This window comes from Dasypus novemcinctus, chromosome 3 (assembly GCF_030445035.2).
Source record: "Dasypus novemcinctus isolate mDasNov1 chromosome 3, mDasNov1.1.hap2, whole genome shotgun sequence".
Taxonomy (NCBI): domain Eukaryota; kingdom Metazoa; phylum Chordata; class Mammalia; order Cingulata; family Dasypodidae; genus Dasypus; species Dasypus novemcinctus.
The window spans coordinates 114,199,725-114,227,087 of record NC_080675.1 but is presented as its reverse complement, the minus strand read 5'-3'; the positions used below and the strand labels follow the sequence as shown (position 1 = coordinate 114,227,087).

The window sequence follows — 27,363 nt, the reverse complement described above, 5'->3', positions numbered from 1 at the left end:
CTCATACTCCCAATCCAGGCTGGGGGCCCTTACCGGGCATAGAGCTCCTTCCAGGTGGAGACAGCAGGTTCATCAGGATCAAGTGCCACCCCAGTCCCACTCTGCAGCACCTGCAGCAGGGCATCTGCTTTCCCAAAGCCGTGGTGCAGTCTTGCTTCTGTGAGTTCCATGTTAAGTGAGAGGTTCTGGGCCCCAACTTGCAGGGGGACCTGATCCCCCTGGGACCACTCAGGATCCTGGCTCTTACCCTCAGGAAGGTGTGGGGGCATCTCTACCTGCTCTCCAGTGCTGAGATCACATCCAGTCCCCAGATCCTTAGGCACACCTTCCCCCGCAGAAGACCTATTCTGTACTCCACACCAGTTCCTGAATTTGTTATGCATCGGGAGGTCCCTCAAGCTCTGATGATGAGGTTCAGGGGCTATACACACCTGGGAAGTAGGGTTCAATAGTCCCTCAGGTTGGCAGGCCCCAAGGGGGCCCAAGGTAGAACCTTGGCGTGTTACAGTATCAGTCAACTCAGAGATAGGACAGGGGCTGAAGTGTCTGAGGCCTGCCCATGAAGATGAAAGGTCTGGAGTGGGCTGTGACTTCATTTTAAGGGCTGAATTCTCACCCCCATTTTCCATCCTGCCGTGCCATCGACTTGGCCCTGTACTATTCAGTGGGCCACGCTCTGGGGAAGCCACCCCCTCAGGTGCAGAGCTAATGGCCAGCTTCTGGCTTCTGCTCCTCAGTGATAGAGGCAGCTGTCTGCTTTGTACCCAGGTGGGAACTATCTGGGTGGTCCTAGGCTGAAGCTGCTGAGAGGGTTGTCCTAAGAAACTAACTTGGAATTGGGGGGTCTGCTGCAGGTTGCCTACAGAGCTTAACTCAAGGAAGGAACTCGCGTCACTCTTTTCTAAAGGATTTCTTCCTGCTCCAAACAGAGCCTCAACTCTCTGGGAGCCAGCTGACTCCTCAGAGATTTGAGAAAAATTATCCCTTGGAGGCCTTGGGACACCAAGAGGAAGGTCTGGGCTGCAGTCAAGCTTCTGGTGGCCTTCAAGGGGATGAGCTGAAGTGCCTGAGAGAGACAAAGGGCCTGAGGGAAAACATGACTCTTGGGTGCTGGCACTAAGTGTGAGGATTGGGGAGGAGGCCCTATCCACCAACAAGGCACTCATAGAACCCTGTTTCATCTGAATCCTAGGTTCCCCAATGGACGATGGGGAGTGAGAGATGCTGAGGCTCAGCCTCCTGACGGGCAGGCAAGAGGATTCCTCTGGAGGAGGCAGGAAAGCATGAGAAGCTTGGGGGCTCAAAGAAAGGAGATTCTGCCCAAGTACTGCTTTCTGAAGCCTCAAGGAGGCTGAAGGTTCTGGAGGCTTCTGGGGCCTGCACTGGATGCTTTCTTCTTGAAGATCTAGGGGCCCTGCTGTTCCCTGTGTTGTTTCTTTCAACTCTCTCTCCTGAAGTGCCACTGAGGAATCTCTCCTTATTTGAGACACAGTTGAGATGTCTGAGTCCAGCACTTCAAGGATCACACTGACTTCCTGAGGTTTGGCCTCTGGAGCCTGCAGAGGCAGAGGAGGTGAGGCCAAGTCAGTCTGGCTACCCTCATCCTGAGGGGTTTGAGTATAGCAGTCCATCATGAGGACCTGTGGGGCCTCATCTGGGGTTTCCTTCTTGGTGTTCTGCTCCTTTTCAGTCACACTAGGTTGGGAGAGACTCCCCAGCAGTTCTGAGGTACTGTGGAGGAGCTGTGAGAGATGGAGAGACAGGCTGTGCATGCTAGTCCAAGAGGCCAAATCAGAGATTGATGCTGTACTGTCTTCTGAGTTGGCAAAGGAGAAGTCAGTGCAGCTCTGGTGCAGCCTGCAGCCTAGGGTCTGGGTGCCCTGCTCAAACGTGTCCTTCCTGGCCTGCACCACAGAGTGGACTGCCTCTGGTGGATACAGCAGCATAATTTCATCTGCTGGACCTGCGGCATTTCCTTCGGCCAAGGGGGGTTCGCTCCTCAGACAGCCTGCTTTATCAGGCGGGGCCTTGAACTGGGGTCTGTTGTCAGGGTTGTGCATGGGGGCTGCTCCATCAGTGCCTGTCATGATGTGGGGGTGCCCCAAAGGAAATGAGGAACCCCATACCTTCCAAACATTATTTGAATCGCGGATATCCTCAATGCTGTCATGTGTGCTTGACAGGTCCTGGGCATTGGAATAGGTGTTGAGGTGGCAGTGGAATGGGAAGTTCTGGTCTTCTAAAGCACTGTCCATGCTGGAGCGCAGGGCTACATTTGATGGTATCAGACCCTGGGATGCCTGGCTGCAGGAGACATCGACTGCATTGCCAAACACATACTGCTTCCAGCCAATACGTCCAGGCCTCTGCGGATGCCAGGGCAGGATACAGGGATTGATGTCACTGGAGCCAAAGTGCAACATTCCTTTGTCTGCCTTAGAAAGTAATTCCTCTGGCTTAGCCTGGCCACTCAAATTCTCTGGCTTTTCCTCCCAGGCTTGCTCTAGGGTACCATATATCGAGCTGGCCATGAAATCTGGGTTTGGCATGCATGAAAGAGCTGAAGACGTGGGGTAAGGAGGAGTGGCAGGTTTCAGGGGCCGGTGATCAGCAGTTCTACCATTCAGGTTAGATGAGGCTTTCTGATTGCAGTCCTCAGCTTTCAGAGATGTCTCCCCCACCAACACTGCTGAGGAGTCATCCCTGGGATGTGGGTTCCAAAATCTGTTAGGCCCCTGATTATCTTCATCTGTGGGGGAAGGAGGCTCTACACTCAAGTTCAACTCCTGAAGAGACCGGGAGGAGCTGACCACAGAGAACTGTGGTCTGGGAAATGTCTTGGGGGAGTGTCTGTGGCCGGAAAAGATGGCAATCACAGGAGCTGAGTACCTGTGGTGGAGAGGTGGCTGCTCCCTACCAGAGTTGGGCTGGCCCAGCCTCTTGGCTGGAAGTTGAGGGCCACTTTGTCCCAAGAGCACAGTGGCTGAATCTTTGAAGTCTGATGAGAACCTTTCTGGCTTGGACACAGCCTTCTCCTCTGTCCTGGGATCTCTAATCTGACAACTCTCCAAGCCCTCTTCATCTGAGGGTAGAGGATTCCCACTCCAGGCAGGTTCTCTCTGCTGTTCCTCCTCCTCCCAGGGACTGTCAGCCCGAGTACTGTAGATGTGTTTTAATCTTTCTACAAACCTGGCTTGAGGATCCAAGAAATTGTGATCCCTGGACTCCAGGGAAAGTTGTGGCTTTTCTGGAAGGCATTTGAAGGTATTTTCTAAACATCCATGCTGTGGCTCCACCACCAGCTCACTCTCAACAGATTCTTCACTTAAATTCATGGTGTTTGGCCCCCCATTTGTTGAAGATGGTTCTGGTTTGATTTGAGACACCTGTGAACTTTGGCCACCTACACGGCTGTTCTGAAATGTCCTCAGTGGCTCAGAGTACGTGCCTTTAGGTAAAGGGACAGCCTCAAGGTTTGTGCTGGCTTTTTCAAAACACATTTTCTCAGAACACCCTACTGACCTAGGTCCTGAGTGGCTGGAGGAACTTGTCCTCACATTAGGCACGAAATGGGAGCTGCAGCTTTGAGACAAAGCTAAGATAGCAGCAGTCTCTGGGGGCTCCAGAGTACAGCTATCTGTTGGCTCAGATTCCGTATTAATGCCTATGGACTCGAGGCTACGTTCCCTGGAATCGCTCTCTCCTCTTTCACTCATGCCACAGATCCTGGAAGGTACTATGTAGGGTGGGTGGATAGTGCCTGGGGCAGTCCTGGAGGTCCCCTTCTCCAGGTCACCATCTCTGTAATATAGTAAACTGGAAGAATGGGAGGAACTGGTAGAAGTAATGGGTTGAGAACTGCACAGCAGTTGCAAAGGAAGAGTTCTGCACTCCTCTTGCCTACCTGATGGGCTGAGAGTCCTGATGTCTTCAATGCTCCCTGAGATCATGTAATCTTGAGTTTCCTGTGAGAGAATGAATGGGGCTTCCTCTCTAATTCCTTCAGGAGCTGGGCTAGGTCTTTGATCTGGGAATGGTGTTGGCCCAGGACGTTTGCTGCCAGCCCTGGGACCTTCTGCCAGCCCAAACCCACCACTTCCCTTCCACTTCACACACTGCTGTGAGGGATCTTCCAGCTTAACCCTTCTCAGGCCTCCAGACAGGATATCTTGTTTGGGACTTGCCTTCACTTCTGAGCCTGTGGATAACTCAAGGCATTGGACATGGCCATGCTTAGGCCCTGAGAGACCTGCAGAATTCTGAACATCAGAGATCACAGACTGACTTTCAAAAGAAGTTTTTTCTGGTTGTGAAGTCATTAAGAAGTTATCTGGACTTCCTCCATATGTGGTGTCCAGAATTCTAGTTTCCTGGTGCTCTAGGCTGCTCTCCTGATGGCCAAGGAGCACGGCCCCTGCAGTCTCACATGGGGCTGCCTGACTTCGTTTATGTGGAACCAGTCCAAGAACATCAGAGGGGGCCTGAGAAGATAAAGCAGGCACTATTTTCTCTGGTACTTCTCTCCTGTCCTCCTCCACAGCTGTTAAAGAAAGTAGACTGCCTGAGCCCAAAAGACCAGCAAAAGAAGGTGTTCTGGTTGCTTCTTTCTTTCTCTCTATAATTTTGGAAGAAACAGAATGGCATACAAATTCTTCACCCACTCCCAGGATATGTTTCAGTTCCCCAGTACAATGGTCTTTGCCTAGAGTAGGGACAGCATGGGAGGAAGCCTGTAGGGGGTACCATGCCCCTTTGTTTGTTTCAGTGTTGGGCAGAATTTGAAAGCTGTCTGCAGAGAGAGATGTAGTCAGAAGGACTTTCCTCTCATCTGTTGGCAAATGTCTTGGCTCAGCACATGGAGATGGCATGTGAAATTCCTGGGTTTCACCCTCATTTCCAGCCCTGTCTGACTCTGACTGGTCCATATGTTTACACTGAGTCCTCTCAAGGACCCAAGAACATTCAGGCTCTAGTAAAGTTTCAAAGTAAGGAAGGACTGTCCCTTCAGCCATAAAGTCATTTAATTGTTTTCCCTGGGCCTTTGCCTGTCTAGTCTCTTCCAACATAACCAGGTACATGGATGTGTGGGTAGGGGGCTCCAATATCCTGGGCTCTGGATTAGGTACCCTTAGCAGGGAAACAGGTGCTGAGAAAATGTCATTGATAGAACTGAAGTCCTCAGTATTATTCTCTACTCTTTGCCCTGTCTCCCTGACTTGGTAGTTTCCCTCTTCTAAGGGGCAACTGGCCCTCTTTTCAAGCTGGCTAGACACCTCACTCAGGGTTCTTTTTATTTCTCTTTGTACAGCTGCCTCTGCTTCAGGAACAAAGCCTTCGCTGGTACTCGAGCCCATCAAGGTGCTTCTGAGGTCCCCTCCCTGGTCTTGAGTGGTGGTGCTTGCTGATATCCTGTCCTCAGTCCCCAGGGGAATGCTCTCTGGTGCACTAGGTTGACTATGAAATCCCATTGTCTTGGTTATCACAGACCCACACCAAGAAGAGTGAGCCACAGGGGAGCTGTCCTTAGCATTTCCCTGAGGGCTGAGGTTTTTGGTCTCTTCACTCTGGTCCTGATCCCCTACTCCAGCTACCAAGGGGCTGTCATGAATTTTCATTGTGGGATCCAGCACACAGTCAACTGAAGAGATGCCTGTAGCATCAGGTACATGAAGATGGCTTCTTGGCAGCCTTGGAGAACTCAAGGGCAAGGCGTTACACAGGTCTCCTTGAGAAGGAGCTATAGAAGAGTCTGTCATACTCAGCAATGGGCAGAGAGTCTCCTGGCTGAAAATTTGACTCCTACAAACTTGGCTAGGACTAGGAAATACCTGAGCTGATGAGACCATTTTATTTTCCTCCTGTAGGCTCCCTCCCCTTTGCATAACCATTTCTGCAACTCTGCCTGGAGCTTTTGGCTTCTCTTGCATAGCACTGTTTATGTGTTCAGCAACTTTCATAGCCTCCAGTTCCTCAAGACTTCCCAAGCCACAAGGCTGCCCTTTGAATAACTCATCCTCATTTTCAGAAGACCTCTCTGACCTGGGCTGCAATGGCAGAGCTCGACACAATGCTTTCATTCTCCTTGAATAAACAGAAGTGTTGGTCGGCTCCCTGTGAGCTGAACATACCCCTAAATAATCACAAGTGTCCCCAGTGGATGTGTCTAATACAGCTCGGTGATTGTGCTCTCTCACAAATTTACTCTCATCTACATATTCCCTTCTCTTGAAAGGGCTCAGGTTTACTTTCTGGACCTGAGGATCTTTCCTGATGCAACTGTTAAGCTCCTTCATTTCTTCAGCTTCACTATCCCTAAAAACAACATCATCTTTCTGTTTTGGAGGTGGTGGCTGATCCTTGAAGGACAGGGGTTCTCTAGAGCTGCCTGGCTTCAGGGCATACGCAGCCCTCTCCTGGTCCTTCCAGTTCTCCTTACTGCCTTGCGGTATGTGGGAAGCAAGCAGGTGCTTATTCTGTTTGGATTCAATTTCCAATATGCCATTTTCCAGCTCCACCACACTCCTAATTAGCCTAGCCATTTCCTCAGCATTATTAACTCGTTTATTCTGTTTCTTTCCAGAAGGCTTTTGGGGATTTAACATTTCTTGTGACTTTCCAGGTGTCTTGTACTCACTGAGGTTTCTTTCCTCAGAGGATGTGACTGACTGGAATCTTTCATATGTAGAGTCTGTACCTAGAAGTTTAAGCTCTTCTGAGCTGTCTTTGGGATGAAGAGCTTTTCTAAGATTCCCAGTTGCATTCTTCCCTTCCCACTTGTGGGACAGGCTCTCATCCTGGGCCACTGTCACTGGGCTCCTGACACTGTGATCTACTGATCTGTATTTCAAAGAAATAGCAGTTTCCCCTGGTATGCCTCTCTCAAGGTCTAAATGAAAGGGTTTATGGATAAAATCAGACATGGTCCCAGGAGGACAATGTCTACTTGTATGAGAGGCCTGGGTCTGCCTTAGGACTGCATTCTGACCTTGCTCTTCTTCTCCACCTTCCATAGATTCACAGACAAGGAGAGGCTTCCCAGATCCAGAATTGTCTGAGGAAACATTACAACAGTACTGAGCGGTGCTCTTTTCTCTATTCTTGGGTGCCAGAAGACTATGCTTTATATTTAAAATTCCAATCTGATTTTCAAATTCACATACTTTTGTGCTGGTAGAAAGGATAAAATGTCCATTCTGAGAAACAGAAAAATAAACTGAATTATGGCTTTCTTCTTTAATATTTCCAGGGCATTTCCCTGCTTTTCCTGTAACTTCCCTGGTGTTCAAATCAACTGGCCTCTCTGCTGCAACCTGCAGAGATGCGGCAATCTTAGAATTCTGATTTTGAAACAGCCCTGACAAATTATTCTTCAAATAAGCATCCTGAAGGACTTGGTGGCCATGACCAAAGGCCCAAGCTTCCCTCAGGGGCAGGGAAGGCACCCCTACTTCTCGGCAAGCCGGAATCTCTAAAGCAGTTTCTGTCAGTACATCCCTGCTTTTGGTCACATAGAATGTTTCCAAGGGAGGTGGCAGCAGGGAAGATGGGAAAGGATCCCAAGGAGCAGAATGGAGGTAGGGCTCTGAATCTGATGAAAAGGAAAAGGAAAAGTTTGTGTCTCTTTCAAATACTTCTTTGGAGTTCTCCTGGTAATCTGCTTTCTCTTCCTGCAGGAGATGGTAGCTACTGTGTCTTACTTGCCCTGGCTGATGGGCAATATTCTTCCGAGGAGCCTGGCCTTGGGACCAAAGGTTTTCTTTTGTGGTTATGACGGTGCCATTTCTGGGACAAGTGTTCTTCAGGAAGAAGCACTCATCAGAGGAAGTTATCAACCCAGGTTCCCTGCTACCCTGAGAGCACTCTTCCAGGTTGTTCTGTTTGATTTCACATGTTTCTATCATGGAATTTAGTTTCTTGCTCTCTTCTGCAAAGACTTGTGCATTGATAGTTCCAGAAGCCAATGATGCTAAGTCTGTTGAAGAAGTTCCATTATAAATCACCTCTTTCTCGTTAGTTCTAAAGAAATCTGAAGGATCTTCTAATGTGGCCCTCAAACTGTCCTGTTCTTTCTCTGCTCTCAAATGCCTAATCTTGGATAGATGGAGGGAAAAATTGTTAAAATCCAGATTGCTACATCTCCCAAGTAGAGAATCTCCTCCTTTCCCAGAAGCTTGGGTCAGAGAACCAGAGTCTTCCTCAAGGGAGGGGAAAGCTGGACCAGGCTCTCCTATGGCTTTCAAACTAGGATAAGACAGTTCAAAGAGGAACTTTTGCTGAAGGGCAGACCAGTCCCTTTCACAGGACCTGTCTATATGAGTGAATGAGGCAGCAGAGGCAGCCAACACACTTGACACACTCGACTTGTTTGATGCTTCAGAGTCATCCTGCTGGGACATGTCAGGGATACCACTTCCCTGAAAGGTGCCATCAGCTCTTGGTGGAAGAAACTCGTGACTCTCCCAGAATGACAGCATGGATGTATCAGAAGTAGTAGTGGACATATCTCTTGCATTGCAGGGTAACTCAGCACGGCCATGGAGCAGTTTAAAGCTATATGGCAAGACTGTTTCTTCATCTGGTGGCTTTGGTTCTTCCATATTTAGCCAGTATCCAGGCCTCTCCCAACCAGAGGACTGAAATTCCTGGACATCAGGACTTGGACATAAAGAACCTACTGTTCCTGGAGGGCTGCAGGGATTGATCCTTGAGTCACAGGAAAACCAGGAATCCATGGATATTAGTGGGCTCCCTCTTGAAAGCTGTGTGCCTTGGAGAGAGTTGGCTTGTTTGGAGTAGCATGCCTCCATCTCTGGCTCAGGCTGCCCACAACAGGGCTGGAACTGGGGATCAAGGTAAAATGAACTACTCATTGGCTGGATGGTATCCAGCCTAGCTCCTGTTCCTGGGTTGATGGCATCAAGTCTACACACTGCCTCCTGGTCCAGTATAGGCATACTGGAGTTCTGCAGGTGCCAAAAAGTTTCTGTGGGCACTTCATCAGCTAAACCAAGTAAAGGCTCTTCTTGCTGATCTTCCCCTGCTTCTTCTTCAGCATCAATCAGGCTATCCAAGGAAAAGCTCCTAAGAGCTTGAGCAAATGGTCCATTGTCTAAGGGTATGGTAAAGCCCCTCACAGAGGTTCTAGTTCTGGCCTTGAGGTGGTCATGGCTGTTGGTGGGATGAATGTCCTCTGGGTTGTATTTTTGTGTTTGGTACCCCTTCTCAGCCAGTGAGTCCTCAGATATTTGGCTGTTGTCACTTTCAGAGTTCTCCGGCTCTGGGAAATACAACTTCTTCTCTTGGGGTTCCTCTGTCTTTGGAGGCTCCCTCAGAGCTTTGGCATAGACACAAGAGAGAGAATCCACTGAGTAATTGCTATCTGTGTCAGATAAATCATTTTCTCTTGCATGATCCACTACTAGGCTGGAATCTATGGATGGGGCCATAGTGTCTGGGTCCTCTACATTGTGTTGCTTCTTCAAAGGGTTGCCATGATGCAAATGAGAGGACTTTTTGGCAAAGACTCTGACCCTAGCTGCCAGTACCCTCTGCTGCCTTTTTGATGCTCTGTTTAGAGATGCTGTTTTGAATTCTCTCTGGAAAGTCTTAGCTGTCTTTCTGTGCCCAGCTGCCTGCTTGGGTCCATGGGGATGTGAGGAACTACAACCAACTCTCTTGGCAGTCCTGTGGGTCTGAAAGGTCCCTTCTTTTTGCCACTCTCCTTGCATGTGGCTGGAGTCCATTATTCCCTTAGCCCGACTGGTCCAGGTGGTAGGGGTAAGGACCTCTGGCTCATTCCTTGGCTTTAGCTTGCTAGCTGATTGACTCAGAGATGCCGAGCCTTGGAAGTGCTTACCCACACTCTCCATTTCCTGGATGCTGGCAGACTTAGGGCTCAATGTGAGGCAGGCACCTGGAGCTGAGGCTCCCTTCCTGGCCAAGGCTGCCCTGGTGGTACAGAGCTGTTCCTGGCCTAAGGAACAGAGGTCAATCTCATTGAGATTCCCTGTACTTGGAAGGGAAAAAGAAGCCTTGGGCAAGTGTTTTTCTGATAGAGTTTTCTCTGATATTTGGTGAGGAGGGTCAGGTATAAATGGTAATACGGTGGAGGGATCCCAATTCAGGAAAACACTGTGGAGACAAAGAAAGACATCTGTAGCAGTTTGATATAGTTATGAACTTCAAAAATAGATACTGGATTATATTTGTAATCTGGTCTGTACCTGGGTATGATTAAGTTATGATTAGGGCTTTGATTGAGCCACATCATTAGGGTGTTGAGTCCCCGAGCCTTGGTAGGTGGGGACTCACAGATAAAAGGCATGGCAAAGGACAGAGTTGAAGCTTTTTAATGCTGGGGGTTTTCTGATGTTGGAGTTTTGAGGGAGTCTGATGCTGAAGCCTTAAGCTGGAGCCCCAGGAAGTAAGCTCATAGAGGAAAGAGAAGCAAGCCCCAGGAAGAGAGGAACCTGGAGCCCAGGAGGAAGCAAGCCCTCGGAAGAGAGGAACCCAGAACCCAGAGAGAAGCAAAACCCTGGAAGGGAGGAACCCAGGAAGCCTGACTCCTCACAGACATCAGCAGCCATCTTGCTCCAACACATGAAAATAGACTTTGATGAGGAAAGTAACTTATGCTTTATGACCTGGTATCTGTAAGCTCCTACCCCAAATAAATATCCTTTATAAAAACCAACCAATTTCTGGTATTTGCATCAGCACCCCTTTGGCTAATACACCATCTCAGAGAAAGTAAGAGACCCCCTATTTTCTGTTGACAGAGGGACTATAAAGTTCCACTTAATCTGCTCTGAAAGAGGTTAAAAACTAGGCCAATGTCACCATCGCCTAACTTCTTCAGAGTCAGAGAAAAAATATGATAAGAACAGAAGGAAATTGTGGACCACAGCCCTGCCTCTCAGAGAATCCCCAGGTATGATCTGTTCCTTAATTTCTCTATCATAAAAAGACTGAACTGAATCTAATCATGCCTTTAGAGAAAACCTCTAGTTGAAAGGAAATATGAGGAATAGAGGAGCAATTTAAATTATACTCAAAGAATCAAACAGACAAATGTATAAAGTGGTACATTATGCCAAAAAAAATCAGCCCAGTTTCTTCAACAAATTATATGAAAAACTGAATTTAAAATAAAACAACAGAATGAATGATTATTAGGAAATTTAAAAGACATAATCAAATACGGTATATAAATCTTATTTGGATCCTGATTATACAACAGACATTTTTGAAGCAATTAAGGAAATCTGAATATGACCTAGGTATTAGATTATATCAAGTAACTAATCTTAATTTTGTTAGGTATTATAATGATATTGTGGTTTTAAGAAAAGTCCATAATTTTTAGATGTGCATACTTAAGGATATAGGATTGAAATGATATGTCTGGGATTTGCTTTAAAATACTTCACCAAAAAAAGGCAATTAGGGAAATAAAGCCAATGTGATAAATCCTGATAAGCTAAATGTGAGTGGTAGGTATACTATTCTCTCAATACCGTTGTGTTAGAAACAAAAAAATTAAAGAAAGAAAAGAAAAAAAAAAGCCTGCCTAGTTCTCTGAAGATCTGAGAAGTGAGAAAACACCAATAAAAGCATGCACCTACTATGGGCAAGGCCTTCTCTAGGCCCTGAGGATATAAAGAGGTGTAAGACACAGTCCTCTGCCCAAGAAGCTTGAGAGGTGTGGTATACACATAAATAGCAAAAAGTAACAATCACTTTGCTGGAACATGAGTGAAGAAGGAAAGAAACAAAGAAGAGCCTAAAATTGAATCTGGGTTTCAGAAAGGTAGTATTCCACTACCCACTACCCCAGCTGGGACATGAGATTAGAAAGCTCACTTGAGATGGTGATTTGGGTTGGGATGAAGAGGGAGGAAACATGTAGGAATTATAAAGTCTGGTTTGAGGCATGATAAGATTGAGGTGTTGGTAGAACTTATAAAAGGAGATATATATGGAGAGTCAGGGACTAAAGAGTAGGTAAAAAAAGAGGCAGAGATCCTTCCTCAGAAGATACCATTTCTCTGAGAGGGAGAAGGGGAAAAGCCAGATTCTTGGAAGATATAAACTATGGAGAAAGAAGAAAGTAGCAGAAAGGGAAAAAGTGATGAGGAAGGGAGGAGTAAGCACATCTTTTCATTTCGCAAATTAAGGAAACTGAAACAGTGGGAAACAAAGAACACTGCCTGGGCAACAAGAATGCAAATTTCAGTCAAAAGTCCTAAAATAGTCAGAGGCTCCCAAGTGCTTCCAGGTGGCACACACCGGCCATACCTGTGTGGCTGGGGCAAGTGTTGGCGGCAGAGCCTTCGGCAGTTCAAACAGCTGAAATTTGTTGATTTGCTTCTACGCCGAGACCCTGGGACCACAACATCAGCACGGGGAATCTGGTCTGGGGACTTCTGGGTGCCGTCATCCTGGAGCCAGCACAATGCGTTGAGCTGCTCCAGGGTCTTCTGGGTCTCCAGCAGCCTCGGTTTCTTAATGATTCTCTCTAGCTGGAATGTGTTCCTTTTTTGCCCAACAGTCCGCTCTGCTGCCCGAACAGCGTGTCTCCGTAGCAGCTGCAGTTGTACTGCCCTCTTCTGGCTTCGGACCAGTGGTGATGGCTGCACCTCAGAACCTGTCTGAAGCTGAACATCAGATGCCACAGAGGCCTTGAGTCCTTCCTCTGCTACACAGTCCTGCTGTTGCTGCTGCAAGCTGGCCAGCCAGGTCTCTTTAAGCAGCCACTGCTCGTCTGATAATGGAAAACACCCACAGACAATGTCAGCACCTCCCTCTCTCTGCCCCTGGCTGCCTGGACTTAGACACCTCCATGTCTGCACTGGTGAACGGAGTGAAAGAGCTGGCCAGGGTGATATGGTGGGATGAGGGATGCATGGCCCTCTGGGAAGGGTTCACAGGGCTAGGGAATGAGGACTCCCAGGACTTAGCGCAGCAGTGGGCATATGCTAGGACAGGCAGTAAAGCATGGCCAAATGTGTGAGTGAGAAGGAGTATATAGGAAGGCCATCATTCCAAGGGATAATAAGGAAGTTAGTTCCCTTATTCTTGTTTCCAGCCCCCTTATGAGTGGCTGTCTCTAGGGAAGGAAAAGAACACCTAATGCCAAAGATTCCATCATAGCACAAAGAAAACAAAGGAGAGAACACAGATGGCTTGAGAAGCAGGAAAATGAAGAGATTAGAAGATGAGGTAGACACCTTAAGTGGTGGACACCTACCGTCTTTAATCTGCTGGTTGATGTGAGTCTGATCGAATTCCAGTTCCTGCTCAGTTCTAATCTGTCCTTCCAGGATTTGTTGTCTCAAATCCTCCACATAGCACTGCTGCTGCTGAATCTGGACCCTCTGGGATGTGTCTCCAGCCCTCTGATGCTTGGGATCCTCACCACTCCACTCTTCTGGCACTCTCCTATCACAGAGGGATCAGGGATTAGCTGAGGGGACGTGCAAACCAAGCTCAGAACAAACTGGTGACAGTCTAAGCCTTTCCGAGAGAGCTCCTGAATTCAAGAGGACAGGGAGAGCTTTGAATTTTCAGCAACTGCCTTCACAGGTCTTGGGACAAACAGGCATTGTGTCACAGGCAGCTCATGATGTCACAGTACAGGAAGGGAGAACAGTCACAAGATGAACACATTTTTAAAGTTATGGGTTTAGCAGAAACATGAATTCATTTTGGTTAAGGGAACTCACAAGGAAGGTAAATCAGATTTTTAAGAAACCATTTTAGCTAAATTAAGAAGCTCTGTTCTTTAAAAAAGAATAAAAGGCGGGGTAGAGCCAAGATGACGGCAGAGTAAGGAGCTCCTGGAGTCAGCTCATGAAACAGGGCAGTTGGTAGTCACCTAGAGTTACCTAAAGCACCTGTTTGGAGGACCCAGGAGACCAGAGGAATATCCTGAAACATCCTTGACAGTGTGGAAGGAGGACACTACTCATCTGCACAGAGGAATCGTGAGTAGAGCACTCCATGCCGCGGAGGTTGGCGCCCGTGCCGTGCAAGCCGCCTTGGGAGCTACTCTGTGGTTGGAGTTGGAAATTCCATTTCTCCCAATAAAAACAGGAGGAAAACACGGTGTGGCACCGACTTCAGCTACTGATTAGTGGATTCGGTGGGCTGAAGTAGAATCCTAGGAACAACTAAACTTTGAGCCTGTCTAGGTCAGAGGGAAGCCAGTGGCCACCATTTCGACTCTGCCCCAGGCACAAGGGGAAGCGGCGCTGACTGAAAATCATAGTGCTTGTAAGGATTGACTTCTTTCCACCCAGGTTGGATTGCAGGTTTAGCCTAAACCCCAGTCCCACCTCTGGCAGGGAGGAAGCTAGGGGGACCTGTATCACCTCTCTGGGAAGCTGCAAGCCACGCTGCAGAGACTGGTCCCCATCCTACTCTAGGGGCACAAACGGCCCCAGGAGCTATTCTGTGGCTGGAGTTTATTCCATAAATGGTGGAGTTTATTGGTGGAGGAAGAGACAGTTGTCCATTGACCTTGGCTATTGATTGATGGCCTCAGCTGGCTAAAGTATAATCTTAGAGACAGCTAGGGTCTGAGCATATCCAAGTGGGAAAGAGTCCAGTAGCCATCATTTTGACTCCACCCCCCCAGCATGAGGGAAGCCAGGCTGACTGAAATCCAGTGAAGTTAGGGACGGGCTTCTTTCCACCAAGATCGGACTTCAGCCCTAGCCTAGGCTCTAGCCACACCTTCAGCAGAGAGGGAGCTGGGGGGACCTGCACCAGACTCTCCAGCCAACTGCAAGTGATCTCTGCTGGCACAGGCTGAATAGTTAGACACCTGGGGCTGCATCCCTGCACCCCAAGAGAATAGGAAAGGAGCTGGGTATTCTCGGCCTCTCCAGGCAATGGCAGGAGTTTTCAGCCCACACAGATTTGTTGAGTGCCTTTGAGCCCATCTCCACCTCTGTCCCCCCACAGGATAGGAGGGAGCTGGTATTGCCTCAACCTCTCAGGGCAACAGTTTTGGGCTGCACAAGCCTAACTGTTGGGCACCCATGGTTCCATCTCCATCCCCAATAGGACAAGAGACGGACTGTGTTTGCCCAGCCTCTCTGGGTAACTGCAGGTGCTTTTGGCCCACACAGCCTGGGCTGGTGGGTATTTGTGGACCCACCCTCACCCCCCCAATAGGAAAGAAGGGGGCTGGTCTTTCCACAGCCTTTTTGGGCAACAGTAGACCTTCAGCCTGTATGGACTGAACTACTGGATGTCTATGAATCCACCCCCACCCCTAATAGGATAGGAGGGGTCTAGTGTCTCCACAACCTCTCTGGACAATGGTGGGTACTTTCAGCCAACAGGGACTGAACTATTGGGTACCTGTGGATCTAACCCCATGCCTTAAGAGGATAGAAGGGAGCTGGTGTTTCCTCAGCCTCTCCAGGCAATGGCAGGTATTCTCAGCCTAAAGGGACTGAACTGTTGGATGCCCATAGAACCAACACCACCACCCAATAGGATAGGAGGGGGCTGGTGCTTCCTCAGCCTCTCTGGGCACCAGTGGGTACTTTCAGCCTACAGGATTGAACTGTTGAGCATTTGTGGTTCTGTTCCCATCCCCTAAAGGGCAGAAGGGACAGTACTCCCTAAGTCTCTCAGGGCAACTGCAGGCATATTTGGCCCACAGAGATTAGACTGTTGGGCACTCCAGAGGGTCCATTCCCACCCCTGGAAGGGAGAGAGTCTGATGCTACATCAGCTTACCTAAGCAACTGTGGTCATTTTGGACCCACACACCATAGATTGCTGACCAAAAACTATAGCTCCATCCCTGCCTAAGGTAGGGGAGGAAAGGGTGTGAAGCTTCATCAGTGTCTCCGGGCTACTACAGACAGTCTTGTGCCCAACTGGGATTATTATACACTGCTGCAGCTCTGTCCCTACCCCTGGCAGAGGAGAAAGGTGGGAGAAGCTTCATCACTTCCTGGGGCAACGTAGGCAGCTTCAGCCTTGATAGCTTACAGCACCAACTACATCCTTGACTCTTAATACACCACCAGCAATGGAGAAAAGATAAGAAATCCCTGAACTAAAGGGAGAAACTGCACCCAGAATAAATACATCTAGCAAGCCAGGTGTGGACATGCCAAAAAAAATTACAATCCATACAAAGAAACAGGAAGAGATGGCCCAATTAAAGGAAGAAGATAAGCCTGCAGATGACATAAAGGAGTTGAGACAACTAATCTTAGATGTTCAAACAAATCTTAATAAACTCAATGAGATAGCTAAAGAGATTAAGGATATTAAGAAGACATTGTACGAGCACAAAGAAGAATTTGAAAGCATACACAGAAAAATAGCAGACCATATGGGAATGAAAGGTGCAATAAATGAAATTAAAAATACACTGGAGATGGGAAGCAGACTTGGCCCAATGGATGGGGCGTCCGTCTACCACATGGGAGGTCCGTGGTTCAAACCCTAGGCCTCCTTGACCCATGTGGAGCTGGCCCACGTGCAATGCTGATGCACACAAGGAGTGCTGTGCCACACAGGGGTGCCCCCCGTGTAGGGGAGCCCCACGTGCAAGGAGTGCGTCCCGTAAGGTTAGCTGCCCAGTGCGAAAGAAAATGCAGCCTGCCCAAGAATGGCACCGCACACATGGAGAGCTGACACAGCAAGATTACGCAACAACAACAACAAAAAGAAAGATTCCCATACCGCTGACAACAACAGAAGTGGACAAAGAAGAATACGCAGAAAATGAACACAGAGAACAGACAACTGGGGAGGGGGGGAAGGGGAGAGAAATAAATAAAATAAATCTTTAAAAAAAAACAGAGCAGTGGAGGCATATAACAGCAGATTTGAAGAAGCAGAAAAAAGGATCAGCGAGATTGAAGATATGGCCTCCAAAAGCGAACAAACAAAAGAACAGATGAAGAAAATAATGGAAAAAATTGAACAGGATCTTGGAACCAAAGACAGCAAGAGACATGCAAACATACATGTCATGGGTGTCCCAGAAGGAGAAGGGAAAAGGGGAAGAAGGAATATTTAAAGAAATAATGGTGGAAAATTTCCCAACCCTATTGAAGGACATAGATATCCATGTCCATGAAGCACAACGTACTCCCATCCGAATAAATCCAAATAGACCAACTCCAAGACACATACTAATCAGAATGTCAAATGCCAAAGACAAAGAGAGAATTCTGAGAGCAGCAAGAGAAAAGCAATGCATAACATATAAGGGATACTCAATAAGATTAAGTGCTGATTTCTCATCAGAAACCATGGAGGCAAGAAGGCCGTGGTATGATATATTTAAGATACTGCAGGAGAAAAACTGCCAGCCAAGGATATTATACCCAGCAATGTTATCTGTTAAGAATGAGGGGGAGATCAGAATATTTACAGACAAACAGAAACTGACAGAGTTTATAACAAAAAAGACCAGCTTTGCAGGAAATATTAAAGGGAGTATTACAGCCTGAAAAGAAAAGACAGGAGAGAGAGGCCTGGAAGAGAGTCTAGAAATGACAACTGTATCAGTAACAGTAACTGAAACTGTCAAATATAAAATGACAGATAAAACACAAATATCAAAATGGATGAAATAAGAACTGACTTTACAGTAATAACATTGAATGTTAATGGATTAAACTCCCCAATCAAAAGACACAGTCTGGCAAATGGATATGAAAAATAAGCCATCTATATGTTGTCTGCAAGAGACCCACCTTAGACCTAAGGATACCAATAAATTGAAAGTGAAAGGCTGGAAAAAGGCATTCTACGCATGCAGTAAACAAAAAGAAGCTGGAATAGCTTTATTTATATCAGGTGATATAGACTTTCAAAGAAAAACTGTTATTAGAGACAAGGAAGGACACTACATATTAATAAAAGGGATGATTCACCAGGAAGAAATAACAATCATAAATATATATGCACCTAACCAGGATGCCCCAAGATACATGAGGCAAACACTGGCAAAACTAAACGGAGAAATAGACATCTCTACAATAATAGTTGGAAACTTCTATACACCACCCTCAGCACTGGATAGAACATCTGGGGAGAATATCAATAAAGAAACAGAGAGCTTGAATAATATGATAAATGGACTAAACCTAACAGATATATACAGAATATTGCACCCCAAAACCGCAGGCTATGCATTCTTTTTTGAGTGCTCATGGATCTTTCTCCAGGATAGACCATATGTTGGGACACAAAGCAGATCTCAATAAATTCAACAAAATTGAAATTATACAAAACACTTTCTCTGATCATAATGAAGTAAAGCTGGAAATCAGCAAGTGGAAAATAAAGGGAAAATTCACATATATAGAGGGATTAAATAACACACTCTTAAATAATCAGCGGGTCAAAGAAATTTCAAGAGAAATCAATAAATATCTCGAGACAAATGACAAATACAACATATCAGAACCTATGGGATGCTGGAAGGCAGTGTTGAGAGGGAAATTTATAGCCTTCAATGCTTACATTAAAAAAGAAGAAAGCTAAAATCAATGACCTAACTACACAGCTGGAAGAACCAGAAAAAGAACAGCAAGCTAATCTCAAAGCAAGCAGAAGGAATAAAATAACAAAGATCAGAGCAGAAATAAATGAAATTGAGGGAAAAAATAGAGAAAACTAGCAAAACCAAAAGTTGATTCTTTGAGAAGACTAACAAAATTGACAATCACTTAGATAGACTAAGAAAAAAAGAGAAGATGCAAATAAATGAAATAAAAAATGAAAAGGGGAACCTTACTACTGACCCCACAGAAATAAGAGACATCATAAGAGGATACTATGAACAACTTTATATTAAAAAACTAGACAATGTAGATGAAATGGAAAAATTCCTAGGACTGTACAAACAACCTACACTGACACTAGAAGAAATAAAAGACCTCAACAAACTGATCACAAGTAAAGAGACTGAAACAGTCATCAAACAGCTCCCCAAAATGAAAAGCCCAGGACCAGACAGTTTCACAGGTGAGTTCTACCAAGCATTCAAAGATTTAATACCAACCTTACTCAAGCTCTTCCAAAAAATTGAACAAGAAGGAACATTACCAAACACATTCGATGGAGTCAATATCACCCTACTACCAAAACCAAAAAAAGAAAATTGCAGACCCATTTCTCTAATGAAAACAGATGCAAAAATCCTCAATAAAATACTTGCTAATTGAATCCAACAACACATTAAAAGAATTACCCATTATGATCAAGTGGGTTTTATACCAGGCATGCAAGGCTGGTTCAACATAAGACAATCAATCAGCATAATACATCACATTAATACATCAAAGAAGGGAAACGGACTTTGGCCCAGTGGTTGGGGCGTCCGTCTACCATATGGGAGGTCCGCGGTTCAAACCCCGGGCCTCCTTTGACCCGTGTGGAGCTGGCCATGCGCAGTGCTGATGCACGCAGGGAGTGCCGTGCCACGCAAGGGTGTCCCCCGCGTGCGGGGGCCCCACGCGCAAGGAGTGCGCCCGTGAGGAAAGCCGCCCAGCGTGAAAGGAGAGTGCAGCCTGCCCAGGAATGGCGCCACCCACACTTCCCGTGCCCGTGCCGCTGACGACAACAGAAGCGGACAAAGAAACAAGACGCAGCAAATAGACACCAAGAACAGACAACCAAGGGAGGGGGGGAAATTAAAATAAATAAATAAATCTTAAAAAAAAATAAAAAATAAAAAAATAAATCAAAGAAGAAAAATCATATGATCTTATCAATTGATGCAGAAAAGGCATTTGACAAAATACAGCAACCTTTCTTGATAAAAATATTACAAAAAATAGGAATTGAAGGAAACTTTCTCAAAGTGATAAAGGCCATATATGAAAAACCCACAGCTAACATTGTACTCAATGGTGAAAAAATAAAAGCTTTCCCACTGAGATCAAGGACAAGACAAGGATGCCCACTGTCACTACTGTTGTTCAATATAGTGCTAGAGGTTCTAGCTAGAGCAATCAGGCAAGAAAAATAAATAAAAGGCACCCAAACTGGAAAGGAAGAATTAAAACTTTCACTATTTGCAGATGATATGATTGCACATCTACAAAGTCCCAAAAAAACCTACAACAAAGCTGCTAGAGCTAATAAATGATTTCAGTAGAGTGTCAGGATACAAGATCAATATGCAAAAATCAGTGGTGTTTCTATACACTAATAAGGCACAATCTGAGGAGGAAGAAGGGAAAAAAATTCCATGTACAATAGCAACTAAAAGAATCAAATATTTAGGAATAAACTTAACCAAGAATGCAAAGCATTTGTACTCAGAAAACTATAATGCATTGTTAAAAGAAATTTAAAAAGACCTAAATAACTGGAAGAACACTCCATGCTTATGGATTGGAAGACTAAATATCATTAAGATGTCAATTCTACCTAAACTGATATACAGTTTCAATGCAATTCCAATAAAAATTCCATCAACATTTTTTAAGCAAATGGAAAGCAAAATTTATCAAATTTATCTGAAAGGGTAAGAGGCCCCAAATAGCCAGAAACATCTTAAAAAAGAAAAGTGAAGTTGGAGCAATCTCACTTCCAGACTTTAAATCATATTACCTAGCTACAGTGGTAAAAACAGCATGGTGTTGGCATAAAGATAGACACATAGACCAATGGAACCAAACTGATGGTTCAGAAATAGACCCTCACATCTATGGCCAAGTGATTTTTGACAAGCCTGTTGAGCCCTCCCAGTTGGGGCAGAACAGTTTATTCAACAAATGGTGTTGGGAGAACTGGATATCAATAGCCAAAAGAAAGAAAGAAGACCTCTACCTCACCCTTATACAAAAATTACCTCAAAATGTATCAAAGACCTAAATATAAGAGGAAGTACAATAAAGCTCCTAGGAGAAAATGTAGGGAAACATCTTCAAGACCTGGTGGTAGGTGGTGGATTCTTAAACCTTACACCAAAACCACGAGGAACAAAAGAAAACATGGATAAATGGGACCTCCTCAAACTTAAACATTTCTGTAATTCAAAAGACTTCATCAAGAAGGTGAAAAGGCAGCCCAGTTGATGGGAGAAAATATTTGGAAACCACTTATCCAATAAGGGTTTGATTTCCATTATCTGTAAAGAGATCACATAACTCAACAATAAAAGAGCAAGCAATCCAATTAAAAAATAGGCAAAAGATATAAATAGACGTTTCTCCAAAGAAGAAATACAAATGGCCAAAAAGCACATGAAAAAATGTTCCATATCACTAGCTATTAGGGAAATGCACATTAAAACAACAATGAGGTATCATCTAACACCACACAGAATAGCCATTATTAAAAAAACAGACAACAGTAAGTGCTGGAGAGGATATAGAGAAACAGGAACACTCCTTCACTGTTGGTGGAAGTGTAAAATGGTGAAGCCTTTCTGGAAGACAGTTTGGCAGTTCCTCAGGAGCTAAATATAGAACTGCCATATGATCCAGCAATTCCTCTACTAGGAATATATCCAGAAGAACTAAAAACTATGACACAAACAGACATCTGCACACCAATGTTCATAGCGGCATTGTTCACAATTGTAAAAAGATGAAACAACCCAAATGTTCATCCATCAATGAATGGATAAACAAAATGTGGTATATACATACAATGGAATACTATGCTGCAGTAAGAAGAAATGGAAGTGGGACATTTGTGATAACATGGATGAGTCTTGAAGATATTATACTAAGCGAAATAAGCCAGACACAAAAGGATAAATATTGCATGGTCTCATTAATATGAACTAAATATAAATAATAAACACATAGAATTAAAACCTAGAGTATAGATTATTAGGAGATAAGAGGAGGGTTGAGAAGAACTATGGATGCTTAATGTATCCAAGTTTTAATTAACTTGACGGTAAAAGTGTGGAGATGGATAGATTTGATAGTAACATATTATAGTGAGTACCAACTGTTTTATAAATGGGACTGTGACTGAAAAAGGTTGTCTGGGGAAGTAAGTGTTGATACAAAGAAAGCTAAAGAATAATCTAGGGGCTGAATAACACAGTGAACCCAGAGGTGGTTGAGAATTGTTGTTAAGGGTACAAATGAAAGACAGTCTTTCTGTGAGCTAGAGCAGATGTACATGACTATTGCAGGGTGATGGGAATATGGAGAAACATGGGAAAACTACAATTGGTGTGACCTATAGACTGTGGTTAACAGCAATACTCTAATATTCTTACATCAATACCAAAGCTGTACTGTGTTGATAATGGAGGTGTATGGAAGAAGTGTGCCAAATGTATGCTATGGTAATAGTCTGATGATATTGTCTCATAATCTGTAACAAATGTTCCACCAGGGTGTGGAGTTGAATGGGAAATCTACACATCTGTAACAAAAATATATTAAAGAAAAAATAGTATGGGTTGGGGGAAAAATACACCAAATGTAAGATAAGGACTATAGTTGGCAGTAATATTTTGATGATGCTCTTGCACAGTTTGTAACAAAGTTTCAAAACAATGCAAAGAGTTGGTGGAGGGGTGATGTGTGAGACCCCTGTATGATGTTATGTATGCTTATTTTGCAAGTTCACAATCTTTACTATACACTTATTGTTTATGCATGTTCATGTATGAATGAGATACTTCAATAAAAAATTAAAAATTAAAAAAAAAAGAATAAAAGGGTGCCTGTTGAAAATCTGCTGGAAATATTGAGTAGACAGAGGAACCAGAAACTCTGGGAATAGAAACTCTTACTTCTTCAGAGGTTACCACTACCATTCCCTGAAACAGAAGCCCTCTGTGATCTGATGGCAAGAGGCAGTCAATTCAAAGAAGAGAGAATTTTTATGCACATCACACCTTGTGTATGTCAGGAGAGTTAGAGGAGAGATGGTCTCCACTTGAGGGGTATTCTCAGTGCAAAAAGCCTGGAAAAGAGTCCAAGAGTTTTAGACTCTACTATATCTTTCAGAGATATATACTGAAGCATTTACTGGTAAAATGGTATGTCTAGGATTTGCTTTAGATCCAGAAAAGAGGAGTGGGGGGAAAGTGAGTAAAGGTAAAAATGAAATAAGATTAGTGTGACAATTTGAAGCTGGATTTGATAGTTTAAACCCCAGAAAACCATGTCCTTAGAGCTAATCCATTCCTGTGCATGTAAACCTATACTGCAAGTGAGATCTTTTGAGTACATTTACTTCAGTCAAGGGCCTTTGACTATATTGCATGACCCAGGGTGGGTCTTATTCTTCTTATTGGAGTCCTTCATAAACAAGAGAAATATACAGAGACAAAGAGAGAAAAACTCCTAGAAGCTGAAAGAGGAAGCCCTGGAAGCCAGAAGCTGAAATCAATGAAACCTGGAAGAGAGAAAGCCACAGGAGCAGAGAGAAAGCTGGGGACAACCAGAAGCTGAAAGCAACAGAGGCTGGAGGAGAAGGTAAAGACCAGCGAGGTCGCCACTGTGCCCTGCCACTTGTCTGGTCGCCCACAGCTGCAGCTCAAGGAGAAAGCATCTCCTGATGATACCTTATTTGGACATATTTCTCAGTCTCAGAATTGTAAGCTTACAAGTGAATAAATACCCATTGTAAAAGCCAACTAATTTCTGGTATATTGCTTTGGCAGTCTTTAGCAAACTAAAACAATTAGCAATGAGTTGACAGTTTCTATGTATTTGAAATTTTCTATAATATAATCTTTAAAAAGAACTCTAGATTTTACTCATGCTTCCTCCTCTGGAAAGAGATAGTTTTGGTTTACATTCTAGCCTTTCCCTAGGGTCACACATGACCTTTCTCCAGACAAAGACCTCAAATGCTATTTCTACCAGTGTAGCTCTAACCCTGTCATGCAGGTTTTTAAAGAGACAATCTTAATGTGAGCTCCAGAGTGGCACTGGGAGGGGAGCGGCTGGGAAAGTTCAATAAGAGCAGTGTGCTCTAAGAGATTCACTTTTCTTAGGAGACTTACCACTTTGTAGAGCAGAATGCAATCACAGAGGGTCTCAGAGCAGATGTCCACAAAATTACAGCCTAAAGTTTTGTTTATTGGGACACAGTCATGCCCATTCCTGTCTAGGGCTGCTTTTGTGCTTCCCCAGCAAAGGGGAAGCCTAAAATATTATTAGCCTTTTATAGAAAGTTTGCTGCCCCTCTCTTAGGGGAGTAAGATTTCTTAATGCTGCCTTAAGAGAACAGTGAAGGATGGATATGTGGGAGAGTGAGCAGATGGATGTGGGAGTGAATGGGCGGATACTGACAGCCTCAGTGTCTTTGCTGGGAAGGAGGCTGTGAGGTGACTCAATATGCAATGGGTCCAAGGACGAGGACATGCTCAGATACTTTAGAGAGAGTGTGCAGGGGAGGATCAGTGCTGACTGCTGTGGCTGTGGGCAAGTATGTGTCCAAATACACACAATGGAACAAAAAGAAAAAAGGAAAGGCACCCTTTGTCACATGTGAAGAAGGCTAGGAAAGCAAGTGGAATAGAAAACCAGTAAATGACACACAAATAGAAAAAGGAGCTAATGGGAAACATGTCATACTCTGTGTCATGCCTGTATTACTGTTCCAAATTACACCTGACCAAGGATGGCTGAATTACAAACATAAGCCCATCTGAGGGCCTTAGACAAACCACAGACTACCAGATTCATGGGGATTGGGAAGGGTGGGTGTGTTATTCTGAATTCCCTGAGATTACTCAATTCCCTTCTTCCCTGTCTCCTCATCCCTCAGATTTATAATTTGTTTCTCCCTAGGTGAAAGTTCCCTCCCTCCTTTCCCTAGGAGAGTAGCAGCTAGCCAGTCAGATTATGATGACCCAAAAGTCTCCTTCATGATAGCAACAGGATCAGCTAAGGATAGGCTGTCTGGGATTATCACTGCAGACACAACACTTTCACTGAAGATGCTACACACTGTCAGACTGAAAGCTGCTCCTCTGCTAAGCACATCAGTCAAGTCCCCAAAGAGCAAATGAAATAGAAAATACCAACCTTATGCTATTATGTTTACAGATAGATTATCAAGGGCAAGTCTTCAGTTAACTGCCAACCAGAGACCTCTGTCTCTATCAGATGACTGTTCTTCATCCTCTGTGGCACCAGCATCCCCTAGGACCTGCCTGGTCATCTGCTTACCAAGACTCCGTTGTGCCCTTCCCCCTCTCAGTCCTCCCTGCTGCTTTGGGGTCTGAGAGCTTCTGCAGCAGAATGCAGCAGTGTCTAGTCACTAAGGTAGCAGTGGCAGCAGCAGTAGCAACACTGTCTCCCAGGCTCTAGGCACTTAAAATTAAGCCCCAAGAGTCCCACATGGGAAAATGACAACAACACAGACAACAAACAGTTTTCAAGGACAAATTGCTCTCTAGTCTGGATCATTGCCGCAATGAGAAAAGAAGGGCCACCTGGATAATTTCCTCTGGCTCTGGAGTTAGCTCTGGTTTTGCAGGCTCCCCGTGTATAGTCCTCCAGATGAATAAATCCAAATTTGGAGCCCTTGACAATGTGCATTGTTCTCTACTCTTAAGGGTTCCCCTCCCCGGTCCCCTTTGCCTAATCACAGGCTTGGACCCCACACCACACCACTTCAACCAGAAGCTGGCACACAGATGCTGACTGTGGTAGCTGGCTCCCAGAGCTGGTGCTGAATAATGGAGGCACCAAGTAAGAGAAGCCCTGATTCTGAAATTCCTCTCTGTCCTTTCTGAAAGAAAGGGCACAATATTGGTGTTACTGACAGGTCATGTTAGTGCACATGGGACTGGAGACCTTAGAAGACTTTCAAAAGGCAGGAAAAGAACCATAGTGTTCTCTGGGATAAATGGGTCAACTGGATTGAGACAGGAGAAGAGGAAAAAGAAAGGAAGGCAGCCTTCCTGGAAGCTTCTCCCATCAGCTGCCCACCCACCCAGCAGGGTAGCTATGGAGTATGTCTGGTATTGAACAAAGCACTCCATATATATTTGTTCTTTTAATCCTGTGACAAGGATACCTGGGAAAGAGACAGTAGTAGCTTTATTTTAGAGGTGAGGAAACAGTCTCAGGAGCTCAGCACTTGCCTAAGGCTCACACAGCTCTCATTTAATAGAGACAGTACGTGAACCAGCTTTGTCCTATTCCAGTGCATCTCTCCCCCAACCACTGTACCTTAGGTTGCATTGTCATTCTTTGTAAACCTCTGAAATCTAGGAAAACCAGGTCTTTGATGCCTCTTCCTAATATAAATTTCACCTTAAACAATATGCATTAAGGCTTCCTTTCATGACTTCACTATAAAACACTCAACACTGGTATCATCCTCCCTAAACTTCTATTTGCACCCGCCCTTGGCCCTTGGCAGGCCTCCCATGAGAACTTGCCACAAATCATGTATGAAATTGACTCACTGCCTCATAGTCACAATGCAGGGCGAGGGGGTAGAACCCCAAGATATTTTCATATTATTCCTAGAGTTTCTGCTCCTCTATTTATTGTACTAGACCTTTGGTTATGAGGAAAAAAGGATTTTCAATAACACACTATCTTTAAAAACTCAGAAGCCCTAAGTCCTGGAAGCTAACTGACACACATGATGAGCTTGCACATGGGCAGGTCAGAATTTAAAGGGGTACAGGGGGGCAAGTTCAGAAGCAATAGCAAGCATCTCTATAAACACATCACATTTAAATCTTATTGACAGAGGAAAATGGCCAGAGGAAATGCCATACAATATACCTCTTTCAATGATAAATAACATTCAAAAAAGAGGAAATAAAAGAAAGCCAAGACCATCTCCCTGCCAAGGACAAACCAAGCAGCTAGTTCAGCAACTTCAAATAACTTGCCCAAGTCAATTCAGAGGCCAGTCCTCATTCAGCTCTTGGCTGCTACCCTAATCACCTCCCCATTTTATGTTGCAATGGACTAAGAAGCAAAACCAGTAGGCTCCATAGCACTAAAGAACAAATGTTTCCCACCTTTTCTTCCAAAGCCAAGGGCAAAGACCCAACCAGGAGCCAGTAATATCTCCATCCAAGTCCAACCATTCCAAAGAGCCACTGCCACCAGCAGCTTCTCTGACCTGGAAAGAAAGCACAGTGAGGCAGCTACCACCACTCCCCATCCCCCACCCAAACCAGACAAAACTCAAGCTTCTCCCCAAAAAAGTAGAAACAGGGAAAGAAAAAGGGAAGCTAGCAACACCTAGAAAACACAGCCCTGCTCACCTGCCTCCTCTGCCGCAGAACAGCAGCCTCTGCTGGGTGGTTGAATCGGAACTTCTGTGCTTTGCCCAGGGTTATGACTGCTCCTGTAACACAATCAAAAATGAAAATTCAGTCAACATAGCATATTTTGAGTACCTACCACATGCAGA

At 45.1% G+C, this 27,363-nt stretch overlaps 1 protein-coding gene across 4 annotated transcripts in view; it reads right to left on the bottom strand.

Annotated features, from left to right (window-relative positions):
- STARD9 (StAR related lipid transfer domain containing 9) overlaps nt 1–27,363 on the bottom strand; it is a 181,415-nt gene that overhangs the window by 41,688 nt on the left and 112,364 nt on the right. For all 4 annotated transcript variants that reach the window (XR_011648416.1, XM_071214137.1, XM_058294016.2 and 1 more), the window contains 5 exons: nt 27,215–27,297; nt 26,966–27,069; nt 13,250–13,440; nt 12,298–12,763; nt 34–10,131 (listed from right to left, as the gene is read on the bottom strand). Coding sequence is in view for 3 of the 4 variants with exons in the window: in XM_071214137.1 (XP_071070238.1) it covers nt 34–10,131; nt 12,298–12,763; nt 13,250–13,440; nt 26,966–27,069; nt 27,215–27,297 (10,942 nt within the window). In the remaining variant the exon portion in view is untranslated. The remainder of the gene's footprint in view (nt 1–33; nt 10,132–12,297; nt 12,764–13,249; nt 13,441–26,965; nt 27,070–27,214; nt 27,298–27,363) is intronic.